Below are 21,323 nucleotides of genomic sequence, written 5' to 3' on the forward strand. Positions count from 1 at the left end.
CTGGGGAGTCCTTTCCTCCCTTCAGCTGTCCCCTTGTTGGTGGAGCAGACTGGAGGTGGTGTCTCCACTGACAAACTGTTGAACTGTTAGCAGTCACTTAATCTCTCCTTAGGCCCCTCTCTCCTCTCTATCACCAGCCACGCGTGTTTGTACTCACGGGTGATTTACTGGGTTCCTGTGGTCATTATAGTCCTGTCTTGTTTTCGGTCCGGGTGGTCTCCTTTGGTATTCCTAGTTGATCCGGGAGAGGAGAGGAGAGGAGAGTAAGCGATCTGCTGCTCGTAGCTCCGCCTCCCTCAATACAAAATTTAAAGCTGAAAATATTTAAGGAAAATGAAGCACTTCTCCATGAAATAGCAGGCACCATCAGAAAGACAAATGTGAGAACTATTAGGATCACCAAGGAAGAAGAGAGGGACAAGGGAGCAGAGAACATTTCCAAATAAGTCATAGCAGAAAAATCTCCACATATGGGTAACATTCAAAACACAGACATTCAAGATGCTGAAAGAAGGGGCCAGGTGGTGGTGCACCTGGTTAAGTTCACATATAACTATGCACAAGGACCCAGGCTCAAGCCCCCAGTCACCATCTGCAGGGTAGAAGCTTCACAAGTGGTGAAGCAGATCTGCAGGTGTCTCTGTGACTCTCCCTCCCTATCTCCTTCTCCCTTTCAATTTCTCTCTGTTCAATCAGATTTAAAAAAGTTTAAAAAAAAATAGTGGTCTGGGAGGTGGCGAAGTGGATAAAGCATCAGACTCTCAAGCATGAGGTCCTGAGTTCAATCTCCGGCAGCACATATACCAGAATGATGACTGGTCCTTTTTCTCTCCTCCTATGTTCCTCATTAATAAATAAATAAAATCTTTTAAAAAAAATTTTAAAAAGAAGCTGAAAGAACAACTAAATTCCTGAATCCAAGATGGCGCACATGGAGACATACTACAGTAGGGGGCCTAGTGGTGGGCATGCCTGGTTAGTGAACATAGCACACAGTGCAAGGATCTGGGTTTGAGCTCCCCACCTCCAGGGGCATGCTTCACAATAGCAAGACCTGCAAGTCTACAAATCTCTCTCCCTCTCTGCCTCTGCCTTCCCTCTCAATTTCTCTCTGTCCTGTCCAATAAAATGGAAAAGATGGCCACCAGGAGCAGTAGATTCATAGTGCTGGCACCAAGCCCCAGCAATAAACCTGGAGGCAAAAAAAAAAAGTGGTAAGAGACAGAGATGGACACTATATATTGGTTAGAGGATCAATCCAAGAGGAAGACGAAACTATCATCAATATATACACCCCTGATAAGAGTGCACCCCAAAATATAAAACAACTACTTACTGACCTCAAAGGAGATATCAATAGCAACACAATAATAGTAAGAGACAGTAGTTAGGCGGTAGCACAGCAGGTTAAGCGCAGGTGGCACAAAACACAAGGACCAACGTAAGGATCCCAGTTCAAGCCCCTGGCTCCTCACCTGCAGGGGAGTCGCTTCACAGGCAGTAAAGCAGGTCCGCAAGTGTCTATCTTTCTCTCCCCCTCTGTCTTCCCCTCTTCTCTCCATTTCTCTCTATCCATTCAACAACAATAACAATAATGACTATAACAATAAAACAAGGGAATCAGGTGGTGGCGCAGCGGGTTACGCACATGAGGCACAAAGTGCAAGGACCAGCAGAAGGACCCAGGTTGGAGCCCCTGTCTTACCACCTGCAGGGGAGTCACTTCACAGACGGTGAAGCAGGTCTGCAGGTTTTTCTCTACCCCTCTCTGTCTTTCCCTCCTCTCTCCATTTCTTTCTGTCCTATCCAACAACAACAACATCAATAGCCACAACAATGTTAAAACACAAGGGCAACAAAAGGGAAAATAAATAAATAAATATTTTTAAAAAATAAAACAAGTGCAACAAAAGGGAATAAATATATATTTAAAAAATAGTGAGAGACATTATTTCCCACTCATAGTAAGTGATAGACCATTGAGACAAAAAAATCAACAGGGAAATTGAGCTCTGAAATGAAGTCATAGATGAAATGAACTTAGCAGATACATTCAGAATCTTTGATCCCAAATAAGATACTTTTTTTTTCAAGTGCAAAACGGAACATTCTCAAGGTTTGGCCATCTGTTGGGACACAAAGGCAGTCTTAATAAATATGTGAATATTAAAATCATAAAAAGTACATTTTCTGGGGCTCCAGCAAGACGGCGGCTAAGGGCTTAGCCAGGCTGCTACCGGAGCCGGCACGGAGGTGAAGCCCATTTTCAGCCGGGATATGTAAGAGGCCAAGCGGAGGTTGCACGAGCTCTACGGTGCCTGGTATCGAGAGGCACCGAACACCGTGCACTTAATTCCAACTAGACATCTCTGTGAAACAGAGATGGGATAAAGCTTGAGAAATGTTTATGAAGAATGCCCACGTCACAGACCCCAAAGTGGTTGATCTTCTAGTCATTAAGGGAAAGATGGAACTGGAGGAGACGATTCAAGTGTGGAAGAAGTGGACACATATTCTGCAGTTCTTCCATGAAAGAGAAGAGCCCAGGCCAAAGGATTTCCTGTCCAAGTTCTATGTTGGCCATGACCCGTGAAGTCAGTGGACGAAAGCTGCATGTTGATTCTTAAATACTTGAGAACACAAATAAACTCAATATATACTGGTTAAAAAAAAAAGAGTACATTTTCTGACTACAAGGTAGTAAGTTTAGAAATCAATCACACACACAAAAAAAAAATCACAAAAAAAAAAAGAAATCAATCACAAAAAGAAAAACAGAAATACACCCCAAATATGGAGACTAAACAATATGCTTCTGATTAACACCTGGTTCACTAAAAAAAAAAAAAAAAAAAATCAGAAAAGAACTTAAAAATTACTTGGAGGATAATGAAAATGAAGAAATCAACTACCAGACCCTGTGGGATGCAGCAAAAGCTGTCCTAAGAGGGAAGTCTACAGCAATACAGGCTAACAAACACATTAACAAACAGCAAAGATCTTAAGTACGCTATCTAAGATCACAAATAAACCTACTAGAGAAGGAGCAGCAAAGAAACCCAAACGTCCGTAGGAGGAAGAAAGTAGTCCAAATCAGAGCAGAAATTAATGAAATAGAGACCAGAAAGACAATTCAAATGATTAATGAAACCAAAAGCTGATTCACATAAAGGAAAGGAGAGAAAGCTGTAGTCCAGAAGATGGTGCTAAGGATTAAGCACTGGACTCTCAGCATGAAGTCCCAAGTTCAATCCCCAGCAGTACATGTACCAGAGTGATGTCTGGTTCTTTCTCTCCTCCTTTTCATTAATAAATAGATAAAATATTTTCTAAAAGAGAAAGCTATGATAAAAAGCAATCAAGAGGGAGCCGGGCGGTAGCGCAGCGGGTTAAGTGTATGTGGCGCAAAGTGCAAGGACAAATGTAAGGATCCCAGTTCGAGCCCTGGCTCCCCACCTGCAGGGGCATTGCTTCACAGGCAGTGAAGCAGATCTGCAGGTGTCTGTCTTTCTCTCCCCTTCTCTGTCTTCCCCTCCTCTCTCCATTTCTCTCTGTCCTATCCAACAACGATGACATAAATGACAACTACAACAATAAACAACAGAGGCAACAAAAGAAAATTTAAAAAATTTAAAAAAGCAATCAAGAATGAGAGTAAATCACAAAGATGGATACAAAGAATCATACATGAATATTATGAACATTTTGATAAATGTTTATTTTTATATATATATTACTTATTTTACCTTTATTTATTAGACAGAGACAGCCAGACATTGAGGGAAGGGGGTGTTAGAAAGGGAGAGAGACAGAGAGACACCTACAACACTGCTTCACCACTTATAAAGCTTTCCCCCTGCAGGTGGGAACCAGGGTCTCAAACCTGGGTCCTTGTGCATTGTAACATGTGCACTCAACCAGGTGCACCACAACCGAGCCCCTTTATAAATCTTTTTAGTAGTTTAATTTTTTTTTTTTTTTTTTTTTTTTACAATGGAACGAGTGCCACCTCAGCATGCTTCACTTCAGACTGTGTCCAGAGACTTAAGGTGTGAAATGACAACCCTTCAGGTTCATTACTCGGGTAAGACCTTTCCTTTCATAGTATACTCTAATTCCATTCCAGGCAGTTCACTGCCTAACAAATATAGACCAGGTCCCGTGAGATAGAGCATATGTTCACACGTATCCATAAACTAGGGCAAAATATATACCTGAAAGCGAAAGTACACAATAGTCTGCAGTGAGTACCCCCCAACACTTCATCTGCACTATTCTAGCCTTTATGTCCATAATTGCTCAACAATTTGTTTGGCTTTGTATGTTAACTCTCTTTTCAGCCACCAGGTTCTAGATGCCAGCATGATGCCGACCAGACATCCCTGGAAAGATGACTCCACCAATGTGCCCTGGAGCTCCGCTTCCCCAGAGACCCACCCTACTAGGCAAAGAGAGAGGCAGACTGGGAGTGTGGATTGACCAGTCAACGCCCATGTTAAGCGGGGAAGCAATTACAGAAGCCAAACCTTCTACCTTCTGCATCCCACAATGACCTTGGGTCCATATTCCCAGAGGGATAAAGAATAGGAAAGCTATCAGGGGAGGAAATGGGATATGGAGATCTGGTGGTGGAAATTGTGGAGTTGTACTCCTCCTATCCTGTGGTATTGTTAATGTCTCCTTTTTTTAAATAAATAAATTTTAAAAAAATAAAAGAATAATAATATCTTTATTAAGTAGTGACAGTCAGAAACTGAGAGGGTAGGAGGAGATAGAGAGGGAAAGACCTGCAACACTGCTTCACCATGCGTGAAGCTTTTCCCCTGTAGGTGGGGACCAGGGGCTTGAACCTGGGTCCCATGAACATTGTAACGTGCACTCAACCAGGTGCACCACCACCTGGCCCCTAATATGAACATCTCTGTGTTCATATTGGACAACCTAGATAAGATTAATACATTCCTAGAATCATACGACTTGCCAAACCTAGCCTGAGGCAGTAGATAACTTGAACAGCTCAGTCACTAGTACAGAAATTGAGTAATCAAAAATCTACATAATAGCCCAGGTGTATTTACTAGTGAGTTCTATAAGACTCCCCCCCCCACCTGCAAGGGGGGGAAGCTTCATAATCAGTGAAGCCATGCTGCAAGTCCCTCTGCCCCTTTTCTCTCAAATTTTCCCTCTCTCTCTCTCTCTCTCTCTCTCTCTCTCTCTATATATATATATATATATATATATATATATATATATAGTATGTATCATAAGTTATGCAAAGAGACTCTCATGCCTGAGGCACCGAAGTCCCAGATTCAATCCTCTGCACCATCATAAACCAGAGCTGAGTAGTGCTCTGGTAAAAATATAAATAAAAAAATGAAGCAATGAAGAATAGATTTAAAAATTATTCTTTTTTTAAAGGGATATACTAGTGGTTACCTCCTCTAAATTCACCTCCCTCTCCTGTTCTTTTGGGAGAGAGGACACTGGGAAGGAATAGGTAAAGTGACGTGCCCCCTCCCTCCTGGAGGAGAGTGGAGCCCTGGGATGTTCCTTTCTTCAACTTATAGGCTTCAGGAGTGCTGGACGGCATTAAGAGGGAAGAGCTATATAGCGTCCGCCTTGGGTTTCCCATGTATCTGAGTACTACTGATCACTTAGTTTCTGTTTGGAGGTCAGTTTGACCTGGGTTTTCAATGCTAGAGCAGTCAGACAAGACATCAGAGGATAAGGGAATAAAGAGAACAGCAGTTTCTTTTCTCACTTTGGAGATGTCAGTTAACCCTTTGCTTATCTCATTGCCCTGTCTTGTTTGTACTTGAACCAAAGGAAAACCTAGTGAGAGATGTTAAGTGTCTAATGTGGTATTTCAGGAAATGATGGGAAGACATAAAGACCCAGAAGTTGTCAGATTCAGGGCTGCTATCTGTGCCTGGGCTCAACACCGTTCAGAGGAGCCTTACATGTAGGCAGCACCTCCCAGCAACCTGTGTCTTCTAAAGGTCCCTGCTCTTTCTAGATGGAGAACATTATGATGCCATATAGTCAAGCATCACCACCCTCTTGAACACATGAAAGATTTACATTTGTGGGAGTCGGGCTGTAGCGCAGCGGGTTAAGCGCAGGTGGCACAAAGCACAAGGACCGGCATAAGGATCCCGGTTTGAACCCCGGCTCCCCACCTGCAGGGGAGTCGCTTCACAGGCGGTGAAGCAGGTCTGCAGGTGTCTTTCTCTCCTCCTCTCTGTCTTCCCCTCCTCTCTCCATTTCTCTCTGTCCTATCCAACAACGACAACAACAATAATAACTATGACAATAAAAAAACAACAAGGGCAACAAAAGGGAATAAATAAATTAATAAAATAAAAAAAAAGATTTACATTTGTGGTGGTTGGGAGGTAGTTCACAGTAAAGTGGAGGGCACAGTCTATTATGCTTGAGGACCTGGATTTGAGCCCCTGGTCACCATATGGAAACACCATGAAAAGAGGAAGCTTCACAAGCATTGAAGCCATGCTGTCTTTCACTCTGTCCCTCACCCTCTATTTCTTTTTATATTATATCTTTAGGGAGTTGGGCGGTAGTGGCGCGGATTAAGCGCAGGTGGCACAAAGTGCAAGGACTGGCATAAAGGATCCCACTTTGAGCCCCTGGGTCCCCACTTGCAGGGGAGTCGCTTCACAGGCAGTGAAACAGGTCTATAGGTGTCTATCTTTCTCTCCCCATTTCTCAGAGTCCACAGACAGGGCCACTACTCCAGCCTGACAATGTGTTCTCTCCCCAGTTCTGACTTCCCCTCCCTCTCCATCAATAACAACAATAAACTTCAATAACAATAAAAAAACAAGGGCAACAAAAAGGACTATTAAAAAATTATCTTAATTTATTGGATAGACAGAAATTGAAAGGGGTAGACAGATACAGAGAGACACCTGCAGCCCTGCATCATCACCTGTGAAGCTTCCCCCCTGTAGGTGGGGACCAGGGCCTTGAACCTAGGTCCTTGTACACTGTAATGTGTGCTTAACCAGGTGAGCCACTACCTGATCCCTACTTTTTTTTTTTAATTCATGCAGACACAGAGGCCCAATGATAATCCTGGAAGTAATGTATATATAATTTGCTAGTTTAGAATCAAAATATTCTTTATATAGTTATCACTTTCCCATCAAGTTGCACAACAAAAGAATCATTGTAAAAAATGTGCAGTGCTAAACATTTACAAGATTTACCTCTTCAGCATTTACTACTTGTGAGAAGGTATAATTTTATTGTAACATTTTGGAAATTTAAGGGAACAGATGGGTTCTTTTTGATGATATCTGGGGAAAGACAATAAGCATTAGCAAGCTGGCAGAGACTCATTTGAGATAAATTTACAAGAAAAAGAAATGAAACATCAATACACAGCTTGCCGGTTTTCTCCTTTAAAGATAGTTGGAAGAAATGCACATACTTGGGAGTAGGGCGGTACTGCAGAGGGTTAAGTGCACGTGGTGCAAAGCAAAAAGACCAGCATAAGGATCCCTGTTCAAGCCCCCCAGTTCCCCACCTACAGGAGGGTCGCTTCAGTGAAGCAGGTCTGCAGGTGTCTGTCTTTCTCTGTCCGTCTTCCCTTCCTCTCTGTCCTTCCAACAACATCAACAAGTACAACAATAAAACAAGGGTAACAAAAGGGAATAAATAGTTTTTAAAAATTTAGAAATGCATATACTTTTCTTCTTTAGTTGCTATTTAAGTACAGAAATATATTTCATTTAATACATTTGGCTATATGACGAATCCATTGACATGTATTGTATATCTATTTTGTGGATAATACTTTTAACATTTATTTTAAATTATATATATATTTGATAAGCCAGAGAGAAATTGAGAGGTGAAGGGGATATAGAGAGGCAGAGACACTTGCAGAACTGTTTTACTGATGATGAAGCTTCCCCACCCCCAACCCCCACAGATGAGAGACTAGGGGCTTAAACTCAGGTCCTTGGGCATAGTAACATGTGTGCTTAACCCATTGTGCCATCATTCAGTTCCTGTATGACACTTTATAATTCATGCATTTTAAGTGTGCAAATTCAGTGGCTTAATTTAAAATTCAATGGCTTAATCACATCTGTATACCTGTCACTACAATTAAACTTTTTTTTACTCTGGAAAGGAACTCTCCACCTTTACCACTCCCAGGCTCCATTCTCTACCTATGCAATTTATCTATGTATCAACTTATCTTCCTAAATTTGCCTGATTTGAACCGTTCATATAATTGCCATCACATGATCCTTCATGATGGGTTTCTTTTTCTTTTTAAAATTTTTATTTATAAAAAGGAAACATTGACTAAACCATAGGATAAGAGGGGTACAACTTCACACAATCCCCACCACCAGAATTCTGTATCCCATCTCGTCTCCTGATAGCTTTCCTATTCTTTAACCCTCTGGGAGTATGGACCCAAGGTCATTGTGGGATACAGAAGGTGGAAGGTCTGGCTTCTGTAATTGCTTCCTCACTGAACATGGGCGTTGACAGGTCGATCCATACTCCCAGCCTGGCTCTCTCTTTCCCTAGTGGGGAGGGGTTCTGGGGAAGCAGAGCTCCAGGATACATTGGTGGTGTTGTCTGTCCAGGAAAGTCTGGTGGCATCATGCTAGCATCTGGAACGTGGTAGCTGAAGAGAGTTAACATACAAAGCCAAATTGTTGAACAATTAAGGACCTAAAGGCTGGAATAGTGCAGGTGAAGAGTTGGAGGGGGGTGTCTTTTAGTTATATTCCAAAGGGCCAGTGGCTATACTAGTGTGTGTTTGTTTTTTTGCCTGAGCCTGAAATCTGATATGCAGGTGGATCCTAATTATTGTATGGGAAGATGATGTCATGGCTGGCAGGACCAGAAAGCTGGATCAGGGAAGAGAGTAGCTCCTAAATATGGGAAAAGTGTATAAATATTGATTGTAGGGAGTTGGGCGGCAGCGCAGTGGGTTAAACGCATGTGGCGCAAGGCACAAGGACCAGACTAAGGATCCAGGTTCCATCCCCTGGCTCCCCACCTGCAGGTGAGTCACTTCAAAGGCAGTGAAGTAGGTCTACAGGTGTCTTATCTTTCTCTCCCCCTCTGTCTTCCCCTCCTCTCTCCATTTCTCTCTGTCCTATCAAAGAACAACAACAGTAATAACTATAACAATAAAACAAGGGCAGCAAAAGGGATTATTATTTTTTTTAAATATTGATTGTAAACCTCATTGATTTGATGTGATCTGGGGCCCATATTCAGTTTAGGAGCCTATGTAACCTCTGCATCCCTGTAGATCTGAGCTCACATTCTGTGGTCATGAGTAGGAACATTCCAAGTTGCCCCAGTATCAGGACCCATCTTCCTCAGGTGTGGCAGAGTATATTGTCCAGCCTCCCTTCAGAAAATGGAACATTCTCTACCATTGTTGATCCAAGTTGAGGGCAGGGTCCTATGGAGGCCCACAAAGCCATGTATTGTGTTGTTCCTTATAGAAATGACCAGTAAAGGGTGGGGGAGATAACAATGGTTATGCAAACAGACTCTCATGCCTGAAGTCCCAGGTTCAATCCCCCACACCACAAGCCAGAGCTGAGCAGTGCTCTGGTGTTTCTGTGTATGTGTCTCTCATCTCTCTCAAAAATAAAAAAAATAAAAAATAAAAATAGGGAGCCTGTCGGTAGCACAACGGGTTAAGCACACATGGCACAAAGCGCAAGGACTGGCCTAAGGATCCCGGTTCGAGCTCCCAGCTCCCCACCTGCAGGGGAGTCACTTCATAAGTGATGAAGCAGGTCTGCAGGTGTCTATCTTTCTCTCCTCCACTGTCTTCCCTCCTCTCTCCATTTCTCTCTGTCCTATCCAATAACGATGACATCAATAACAACAACAATAAATAAAAAGGGCAACAAAGGGGAAAAAAAGACAAAAAAAAGAAAAAGAAAAAAAGAAATGACTAGTAACAATGGACAGAGGGATTTATTTGAGGTCTAGGCCCATCATGTCTGCTTGGGAATCTCAGGACTCCCCAATTAAGGCCCCAGCTGAGTCCAATGTTTTATCCACTGTGCCACCTCCTGGACCACTCTCTTATTTATTTATTCCCTTTTGTTGCCCTTATTGTTTTATTGTTGTAGTTGTTGGATAGGACAGAGAGAAATGGAGAGAGGAAGGGGAAGACAAAGGGCAAGAGAAAGACAAGACAAGACACCTGCAGATCTGCTTCACCACTTATGAAGCAAATCCCCTGCAGGTGGGGAGCCAGGGGCTTGGCTTTGCGCCACCTGCGCTACCGCCAGATTCCCAGCCACTCTCTTTTTAAATATCTGTTTTCTCAAGGGTTTCATCATTGTAGACAACCCCTCCCCTCCCCTCTGCCCCAGACAGAGAAAGACAGAGGGAGCAATACCACATCACCGAAGTTTCTGGATAATGAATCAAAATGTAGCATGTGGAAAAGTAAATTCTACAATCATTAGCTGAGTTAAAAGAGTAAGTTTTCTCTCTGAACATGGAAAAAGGAAACTGTCTTTTTTCATTTTTTTAAGAAAACTATCCCCATTATAATGGCAAGGATGGGAAGAAGTATAAGACAGATACAATATTCTTACCTTAAAAAAAAAAAATCTCCAAAATCACTAATAAACGTGAACAGTGTCACGCTTAAACTTATACACTATTTTGTTTCTTTTCACACAAATAATTTTATGCAAAAGCTTATGAATCAATATCATTTACAAAAATAAAATTGGCCTTTTATTGTAAACAACCACAGTTTTTAAAAATAAAAGTTTTGTAAAGTCTTTTAAAGTATCCAGTGGATTCATTGTCCTTCAGCACCCTGCTTTTCAGAAAGCGTCTTTGGGGCAGATCTGTTCCGAATTCTTTTCCTTTTCCTTTTCCTTTCAGAAGTAGATGATTGTGTATCCTGTGCTTTTTTCTTTTTCTTCAAACAGCTAAGAGGATTGGGCCCACTTACTTTCTTGTGCTTTTTTCTTCTTCTCTGCTCAGGGTGTTTTGCTAATCCCTGTTCTTCTTTGAGTTGTTTAATACTTTGTTTCTCATGCACTGAGACAAGCTGACCTGACTCTACAGCTTTAACAAAGGCAATAGTTTTGGGAGAAGGTTTGTCCAAGACTATCGTGTTCTGTATAATGAACATAAGAGGAATTCCAGGTTTTTTCTTTACTTTCAGGGACAAATTCTGATCCTATTAAAAAGAAAAAAAATATTTGGTTTAAATATACCAATTAAGTAAGATGCCTTAAATAGATTTCTTTTTTTGCCTCCAGGGTTATTGCTAGGGCTCGGTGCCTACACCACGAATCCACTGCTCCTGGCGGCCATTTCTTTCCCCCTTTTTGTTGCCCTTGTTGTTTTAACATTGTTGTGGTTACTATTATTCTTGTCACTGATGTCATTGTTGTTGGATAGTACAGAGAGAAATGGAGAGATGAGGGCAAGACAGAGAAGGGGAGAGAAAGAGAGACACCTGCAGACCTGCTTCACCGCCTATGAAGCGATCCCCCTCTGCAGGTGGGGAGCCAGGGGCTCAAACCGGGATCTTTATACAGGTCCTTGCGCTTTGCACTGTGTGCGCTTAACCCGCTGTGCTACCACCTGACCCCCTAAATAGATTTATTAAAAAAAAAAAAAAAAAAAAAAAAAAAGCAGGTGGAGGGTAGATAGCATAATGGTTATGCAAACAGAATCTCATGCCTGAGGCTCTAAGTCTCAGGTTCAATCCCCCGCACCACCATAAACCAGAGCTAAACAGTGCTCTGGTTATTTAAAAAAAAAAAAAAAAAGCTACATTAAAAATAAAGGATTATAAGTTTTTAAAACCTCAAATTCTAGATCCATCAAATGTAAATGATGCCAGAGAGCACATAGTTGGAGAGAGAAAAGTAACAGAAATGAATGACTCTCAAGATAACCGCAGATATCCAGGACTACATAACTTCTTTTTTTTTAATTTTCTAATATTTATTTTATTTATTTATTCCCTTTGTTGCCCTTGTTTTATTGTTGTAGTTATTATTGTTGTTGTCGTTGTTGGATAGGACAGAGAGAAATGGAGAGAGGAGGGGAAGACAGAGAGGAGAGAAAGAGGACTACATAATTTCATTCTATGAACATATATGTTCTTTCTTTTTTTTTTATTTTTGTTTATAAGGTGGGGGTATTGGCAGGACTATAGGATAGGAGGGATACATTTCCTCACGTTGCTCATCCCCAGAGCTCTGTGTCTAATCCCCTTCCTTGATAGCTTCCCTATTCTCTCTCTTATTTTTTTTCTCCAGGGTTATTGCTGGGGCTCAGTGCCTGCACCACAAATCCACTGCTCCTGGAGGCCCCTCCCCTCCATTTTGTTATCCTTGTTGTTGTCGTTATTGCCATTGTTGCCATTGCTGTTGTTGTTGGATAGGACAGAGAAAAATGGAGGAGGGGAGACAGAGAAAGAGAAAAAGATAAGACCTGCAGACCTGCTTCACTGCTTGTGAAGCGAACCCCCTACAGGTAGGGGGCCGGGGGCTTGAACCGGGATTCTTGCGTGTTGTGGCATGTGCGCTTAACCCGCTGTGCTTCTCTATTTTTTTAAATATTTATTTATTCCCTTTTGTTGTCCGTGTTGTTTTATTGTTGTAGTTATTATTGATGTAGTTGTTGTTGGATAGGACAGAAAGAAATGGAGAGAGGAGGGGAAGACAGAGAGGGGGAGAGAAAGATAGATACCTGCAGACCTGCTTTACTGCCTATGAAGAGACTCTCCTGCAGGTGGGGAGATAGGAGCTCGATCCGGGATCCTTATACTGGTCCTTGTACTTTGCGCCACATGCGCTTAATCCGCTGTGCTACCGCCTGACTCCCGGCTTCCCTATTCTTTATCCTTCTATCTGTTCTCTTAATGTCTTCAGTAAATTGGTATCTGTCATTTCTAAGTTAATACTAATCTTCTACTGAGTACTTCAAACACAAAGTTCCCAGATTTAGTTTGAATCCTATAATAAAAAAGGCATGTTCACAGCAAAAAATTACATCAAATAAACTGACCACAAAAATAAACCACAGATATTGTCAGTAGGAGTTATATAAATTCAAATTAACAAAGAAACTTTATGTTAATAGAGACCAGAAAGAAGTGAAGGAATCAAGAGTGTTTGTAGACTTCAGAAAATAAATACTTATTAGTCATGCATTTAATCTCTGATATGAACCATACCATTGCGACATAGCACTATCAGACTCTCCCTTTGGCTGGACTTTGTTTCACTCATACACTCAGTTAAGCATGCATATTACCATGTGCAAAGACTGGGGCTCGAGTCCCTGGTCCCCACCTGCAAGGGAAAGCTCCAAAAGCAGTGAAGTAGGACTGCACCTCTCTCTCATCTCTATAACTCTATCCTCCCAGCCCCCATCCTCTCAATTTCTCTGTCTTAACAAAATAGAAAGAAAAATAAAAGGGGAAAAATGGCTACAAGGATCTGTAGTGTGGGCACTGAGCCACAACAATAATCCTGGTGGCAATTTAAAAATAAATGTAAAATAAACAGGAACTGTGGTCCAGGTGGTGGTATAGTGGATAAAGCATTGGACTCTCAAGCATGAGGTCCTGAGTTCAATTCCTGGCAGCACATCTACCAGAGTGATGTCTGGTTCTTTCTCTCTCCCCTATCATTAATAAATAAATAAATTCTTAAAAAAAATAAACAGGAACTTCAAATTTTTGCTTATGTCCATTGTTAAAAATAAAGATATTTCTGAAACCATAAATGTCTCTAGCCAGTTTGGATTAAATAATATCATGCAAATTATGATTGCCATACAGATATAATAAAAGAAAGTTAAATGAAATGAGCGGGATTTCAGAGAATAAAGTAAAATGTGTTGTGCCAAATAATAGGTTTTTAAAATTTTTATTTTTAGTATGTCTTAGTAGTGGTAACTTATTTCAAGAAATAGGAAGAGAAGCAAAACTGAGCATATACAATTAAGTAGCAACACTGAGGACTGGACCTATCAATGTTATAGGATCATGAATCACACACTAACACAAAGGGAAGTGGTAGATGATGACCCTTGTTTCCACTCTAAGTCATTCTTCAAAAAGGTTGAAGATGTAAAAATAAAGTAGGAATTACCTGACTAAGATTGGAAACTAAGTTTTGCCTCGAACTGTATATAGTTCTAAAGGTACATTTAAATAGAGCAGCATGTATGTGGATCTGAGAGTTATACTTTGTCTCCTGCTGCCCAGTCTTTAAAAGACTGAAATATTGGTATAATCTCAATTAACATGATACAACTTTTTTTGAGAAAAATAAAATGCTGGAATATGAAGACATCTATGAATACATAAACTGTTATGGGCAGGGAGAGATAGCATACTGGTTATGCAGAAGATTCTCATGTTGGAGGCACCACTGTCCCAGATTCAATCCCTTGCACCCCCATAAGCCAGAGCTGAATAGTACTCTGGTAAAGAAAACAAAAGGGAGACTTGACAGTAGTACATCTGGTTGCACAGTCATGTTACAGTGCATAAGAACCCAGGTTCAGGGTTGGGTGGTAGAGCACCTAGTTAAGGGCACACATTCCAGCACTCAAGGACCCAGGTTCAAGCCCACTGTCCTCATCTACAGGGGGAAGCTTTGCAAGTGGTGAAGCAGGGCTACAGGTGTTTCTCTGTCTCTTTCCGTTGCTATCGCCCCCCCCCCTCAATTTCTGTCTCTATATAACCAATAATAAATAAAAATATTTTTTTTTAAAAATTAGATGAGGTCGGAGGTTGGGCGGGTTAAACGCACATGATGCAAACTGCAAGGCCCAGCCTAAGTATCCCAGTTCAAGCCCCCAGCTCCCCACCTGCGTGGGGGGGAATCCCTTCACAGGTGGTGAAGCAGGTCTCAGGTGTCAATCTTTCTCTCCCCCTTTCTGTTTTACCCTCATCTCTCCATTTCTCTCTGTCCTATCCAACAATGATGGCATCAATAACCACAGTAATAATAACCACAACAACAATAAAAAAAAAAAAGGGGCAACAAAAGGGGAAAAAAAATAGCCCCCAGGAGCAGTGGCTTTGTAGTGCAGACACTGAGCCCCAGCAATAATCCTGGAGGGGGGAAAAAATTAGATGATGAGATCATAAAAAGGTACAGGCCAAAGAACAACAGAAAAAAAGAAAAAAGGAACCCAGGTTCAAGTGCCCCAGTCCCAACTTATGAGGGGAAAACTTCACAAGCAGTAAAGCAGTGCTAGAAGGTATCTTCTCTCCTTCCCTCTCAATTCCTGTCTCTATTAAATAACAAGTCAAACACTATTTTAAAAAAAGAAAATAATAATAATAAATTTTTTAAAAGTAAAATCTTTGTTCCACTTATCTTCCCTTCAAGAACTCCAAGTGATTCAAGCAGATGCTAAAGTATTATTACCTGTGTTGCCACAAAGTAATGATGGGGATTCCCGTCTTCAACCATGGCAAGTAGACATTCTGATCCACTGACTGCAGTCTTGAAATGGGGACAATTTCGGACCTGGCATTTTTGTGCAATCAGTTTTGCCCCATACAACTCCTTTCCCAGTGTTTCTAACTCTTTTAGCACACACCTAAGGAAAAAAAATTTTTTTTTTAATAAGAGGAAACAGAGAAATATGAAAACACAAAGTTCAACTTATTTTTGTTTTGCTAAACTGCATCACTGGACAGAGGTCACTCACTGATTAGATGAGTACCTTACTACGTATGAGGCCCCTGGTTTGAGCCATAGCACGCAAGCTTTTTCTCCCGAGTGCTTTGAGATGTCTCTCCCTTTGTCTATCTGAATGAAAAAATTAAGTTAGGTGCTAGTGTAAGCACATATGAGCAAGGGCCTAACTCAAGAAAAAAAAAAATTGTTAGTACTACAATCCTATTTTTATTATATGGTAGCCACAAGTAATCTGTCACTTCACTCCTAAAAGGCCTGAAAAACACAACCACCAAGCAGAAAGAGCAAGAACAATTGCCAAAAATTACTGAGTACCTATTATTCACAAGGCAATGTGCTAACTGCTCTTCCCATAAATTCTCAACTCATCTTAAAATAGCCCTGCAAATCAAACAGCTTACTTTGAAATTATCCTTCCTTCATTCAGGGTATTTCATTCTGAGAGAGCTCAAGTTATACTCTAAGCTTCAGACAACCACAAAGAGGTAAGGGAGGATGAAATGGGAGGTTTAACTGACATTAAATGCATTGCCCCAAACACAGTATTTCTATTTATGTACACTAAGAGCCAATACTGCATTTGCCCACCTGTCTCTATCCAATAATAAATAAAAATTATTTTTAAAATGGGAGTCAGGTGGTAGCGCACGTGGCCCAAAGCACAAGGACCAATGTAAGGATCCTGGTTCGAGCCCCCCGCTCCTCACCTGCAGGGGAGTCGCTTCACAGGTGATGAAACAGGTCTGCAGGTGTCTGTCTTTCTCCCCCCCCCCCCCCCCCCCGTCTTCCCTTCCTCTCTCCATTTCTCTGTCTTATCCAACAATGAAGACAGACAACAATAATAACTACAACAATAAAACAAGGGCAATAAAAAGGGAATAAATAAATAAAATTTTTTTAAATGGGGGAATATAGGTAGTCGGGCAGTAGCACAGCAGGTTAAGCACAAGTGGTGCCAAGCGCAAGGTCAGGAGTAAGAATCCTGGTTCGAGCTCCTGGCTCCCCACCAGCAGTGGAGTTGCTTCACAGGCGGTGAAGCAGGTCTGCAGGCGTCTTATTTTTCTCTCCCCTTTTCTCTCCATTTCTTTTGTCCTATCCAACAACGACAATATCAATAACAACAATAATAACTACAACAATAAAACAAGGGCAACAAAAGGGAATAATCTTTTAAAAAATGTATTTAAAAAATGGGGGAATATATATATTCATGTACAGATAGATAAGATATAGAGCCAGCCCATGTTGGTCACCTTGGGAGAATTACTGTAGTTTCCAGAGGGGCTGGGGACATAGAACTCTGTTGGTGGGAACTATATAGAATTATACCCCTATTATCTAACAATTTTTGAATCGCTGATAAAATAAGTAAATAAAACATATATTATTTAATGGTAGTTTCGCATAACCCACCTCAATTTAAATTTTCCTCCACTTCATTTCTAGTAACATGCTGAGCTCTAATCTCTTTCCCAAGCACTTTACAACTCCACTTCTCAGAAAACTATGACTGGGCTTCAAAGTGATTTTACAGGTGGGGGAAGGCAGCATTGTGGTTATGCAGAAAGACTATCACACCTGAGGCTCTGAAGTCCCAGACTCAACCCCCACCCCGCACCACCATAAACCAAAGCTAAGCAGTGCTCTGGTGAAAATAAATAAATAAACAAATACATCTCCTCTATGAGATCCCTCAGGATTCCATCCGCCCTTGTATTCCCGTCTTCTCCCCCCACTTTGCTCCATCTTTAGTCTCCCACACATTTAGGGAGTTAGGCAACTAGACAAGGAATCAAACACAACTTGATGCTGACTTGTGCACTTTACTGGCCTGGAGGGCAGGAAGACGGTCCTGTTCCCACAAGTTATCCTCAGTGGCTAGAGCTGCGCTTGGATGATCGGTACTTAATGAAAGCTAAACATACCAGGTGTTCGTTGGCAAAGTTTTTTTTTTTAATCTGGATTATATTATTTTTTAAAATGTTTTATTTATAAAAAGCAAACACTGACTAAACCATAGGATAAGAAGGGTATAATTTCACACAATTCCCACCACCAGAAGAGCATTGAAAGCTTGGCTTTAGGGCACCAAAGTAAAAACCCTGTGGTGAGGGGTAGACATGCAGCTTCCTGGGCCGGTGGGGGGTGGAGGTGGGTGGGCGGGATGGGACACAAGTCTTTTGGTGGTGGGAATGGTATTTATGTACACTCCTAGTAAAGTGTAGTCATATAAATCACTAGTTAATTAATACGAGAGGGGGAAAATTAATTGTATGTCTCGAAGTTTTTAAAACACAGACTGAGTCTTTTTAATATATAGGCTGTGTATTTGATATGCAGACTCTCAAAAGCCTAGACCAAGTAGATCAGAAGCAACTATTTACAAGATACTGGGTACTGTACACAGCTATTTACTGTACACAGCTATTTACAAGATCCTGGGTAATGTACAGCAAACCCCAACAAAAGGACTTTTCAAAGTTAACCCAATTACCAAATAATGTGATGATAACATTAACTATCGATTGTCTTTTTGAACCCTAAGACAGCAGGAACCTCACATCTCCACTATAGAGCCTCTACTTCCCCCAGTCCTGGAACCTTTGGATAGGGCCCACTTTCCCGTATGCTTCTCCCAATCCATATCAAATAATATTGCATCTGCCGATCGCAACCTAATCAACGCAACGATGGCCACCTCAACATGCTTCAGCTCAGACTGTGTCCAGAGACTTCACGTGTGGAATGACAACCCTTCAGCTTCAAGGAAAGGTGAGACCTTTCCTTTCATAGTATACTCTAATTTCATCTCAGGTGGTTCACTTTCTAACAAAGTCCCAAAACCTAGATATATACCAGTTTCTGTGAGAGAGAGCATATGTTCACACATATCCATAAACTAGGGCAAAATATATACCTGAAAGCAGAAGTACACTAGAGTTTGCAGTGAGTACCCCCCTAACACTTCCTCTGCACTATTCCAACCTTTGGGTCCATGACTGCTCAACAATTTGTTTGGCTTTGTATGTTAACTCTCTTTTCAGCCACCAGGTTCCAGATGTCATCAGGATGCTGGCCAGGCTTCCCTGGACTGAAGACCCCACCAATGTGTCCTGGAGCTCAGCTTCCCCAGAGACCCACCCTACTAGGGAAAGAGAGAGGCAGACTGGGAGTATGGACTGACCAGTCAACGCCCATGTTCAGCGGGGAAGCAATTACAGAAGCCAGACCTTCCACCTTCTGCAACCCACAACTACCCTGGGTCCATGCTCCCAGAGGGATAGAGAATGGGAAAGCTATCAGGGGAGGGGATGGGATATGGAGATTGGGTGGTGGGAACTGTGTGGAGTTGTACCCCTCCTACCCTATGGTTTTGTTAATTAATCCTTTCTTAAATAAAAAATAAAAATAAATTAAAAAAAAAAAACCTTGGCTTGGGGTGGTCCCAGAGGTGGCACAGTGATGGAGCTTTGGACTCTCAAGCATGAGGTCCTGAGTTCGATCCCGGGCAGCACATGTGCCAGAGTGATGTCTGGTTCTTTCTCTCTCCTCCTAGCTTCCTCATTAATAAATAAATAAAGTCTTTATTTAAAAAAAAAAAAAAAAAAGCTTGGCTTGGGCGGGGTAGACAGCATAATGGTTGTGCAAAGAGGCTCTCATGCCTGAGACTGCAAAATCTCAGGTTCAATCCCCTGCACCACCATAAACCAGAGCTGAGCAGCACTCTGGTGTATAAAAAAATAAAAAAAAAAAAACCTGGCTTATTTATTTTTTCTGGGAATCTAAGATATTACTTAACAGGTCAGTTGTGAAGCTTGAGACTTGTTTAATTTACACAGGAGAAGCCATGCAAACAACAGCAACTATTGAGAGGGAGTAAGGATTGGATACCAATAAATAAACCACACGCTCCACTTCGTGTTTGCCTTACAGCAACCTTAACAGTTACAGCGGTTTGTTGTTGTTGTTGTTGCTTTCTCCACAAACAAGAAATCCAAGGCTCACAGAGGTGAATTAACTTGCCCATGATTACAGAGGTTAAGTCTGGAATCTGGGGGGTCAGGCGGTGGTGCACCTAGTTGAGCGCTTACATTTCAGTGCGCAAGGACCTGGTCCCCACCCGGAGGCGGAAAGTTTAGGATTATCTTGGTGTCTTGCACCAAAGTAAAAAACTGGGGTACGGGCGGAGGGTTCCGGTCCTGGAACATGGTGTCAGAGGAAGACCTCATGGGGGTTGAATTGTTATGTGAAAAACTGGGAAATGTTATGCATGTACAAACTACTGTATTTACTGTAGACTGTAAATCATTAATCCCATAAAGAAATTAAAAATTTTTTTTTAATGTTTGGTGTAGCAGGGCAGGTGTCTGTCTCCTCTCCATGGCTATCTCCCCATCTTCAACTTTCGTCTCTACCCAATAATAAATAAATAAATATCAGAATTCGCAATCTGGCGGGCCCAGATTTTGCTGCAGGTTACTGACAAAACGTTCGTAGGACGTCTGACTTTGCGCATTTATTTGTTTACTTATTTACATGAAGGAGCAGACACACAGAGGACGGGAGCCTCACTCTGGTAGATGTGATACCAGGGGTCGAACTCAGCACCTCATGCTTGAGCGTGCAACACTTCTACACACACTACACCTCTCAGACTTTGCTTTTAGAGGAAAGTCCTGGGACCCCCTGCACCGACTGCCACGTCTTGGGCGGGGCGCTCTGCACCCTCCGGTGCAGCCCCAGAGGAGGGTCCCCGCTCTCCCCACCCCAGATTTCCCGGGGGCTCCCCAACCCCCCAAAACCCCGCAGGCTCACCTGGTGGTGCACAGCTGCGTCTCCCCCATGAGGTAGCGCGGCAGCTGCTCTCGCAACTGGATGCGGCCCCGCAGCGCCGCCTGACAGAAGGTGCCGTCCAGCAGGATCTGGTACGGCTCTCGGAAGCCGAAATTGTTGCGGAAGAAACCGAGATGCTTCTTGGCATGTTTCTGCCTCGTGATCTTCATGTCTGCTTTAGCTCGGCCAAGGCCACCGGAGCAGGAAACGCAGAATTACAGCAGTGGGACAGGACGTCACCACGCACCGCGAACCTCTAACGGAAACAACCCCCACACACCGCTCTTGACCCGGAAGTAAACACCCGCCCCGCCTACCACTTGCGTCACGCCTACGTCATCGTCGGCTCTTCAATGGACTCTCCCGGGGCCCTTCCTTTTAAAGGGCCAAACCCCAGGTGCGCTTATTGGCGTTGGGGCCAATGTGTGGGGGTCAAGAGCCAGAGTGAGAAGAGATCTACACTTCAAAGTTGAACATGTTAGCTCGCAAAGATTGGCGGCTGAATAATTCTTGCCACAGTGAAGTTTGATATGGAGTAAGCACTGTTCGAAGTCATTTATCCACTCTCATTCTTCTTAGTGTTTGCAAGACCAAAGAAAGAACAGCAGGTTTGCACTCCTGTACGCAAGTTAAGCACATTTACTAAAGACAGTGAAATGGAAAAATAGATGAATATAGAGTGCATACTCTCCTGATTCCCCATGTAGGTATTTTAATCTATGTGCCTGGTAGAGATTTGTATTTCCTCTGTGATACAGGGACATA

General features: G+C 42.2%; 1 protein-coding gene and 1 pseudogene across 1 annotated transcript; one reads left to right on the forward strand and one right to left on the reverse strand.

Moving 5' to 3' along the window:
* LOC132542286 (NADH dehydrogenase [ubiquinone] 1 alpha subcomplex subunit 6-like) overlaps positions 1 to 2,675 on the forward strand; it is a 72,152-nt pseudogene extending 69,477 nt beyond the window's left edge.
* Positions 2,676 to 10,474: 7,799 nt separating this feature from the next.
* On the reverse strand, positions 10,475 to 20,824 carry UTP23 (UTP23 small subunit processome component). Its single transcript, XM_007516655.3, has 3 exons — positions 20,541 to 20,824; positions 15,450 to 15,624; positions 10,475 to 11,224 (listed from the first exon to the last, which is right to left on the reverse strand). The coding sequence occupies exons 1-3, from the start codon at positions 20,726 to 20,728 to the stop codon at positions 10,838 to 10,840; spliced, it is 750 nt and encodes a 249-aa protein (XP_007516717.1). The 5' UTR covers positions 20,729 to 20,824; the 3' UTR covers positions 10,475 to 10,837.
* Positions 20,825 to 21,323: the final 499 nt, after the last annotated feature.

Source organism: Erinaceus europaeus, chromosome 1 (assembly GCF_950295315.1).
Source record: "Erinaceus europaeus chromosome 1, mEriEur2.1, whole genome shotgun sequence".
Lineage (NCBI taxonomy): Eukaryota > Metazoa > Chordata > Mammalia > Eulipotyphla > Erinaceidae > Erinaceus > Erinaceus europaeus.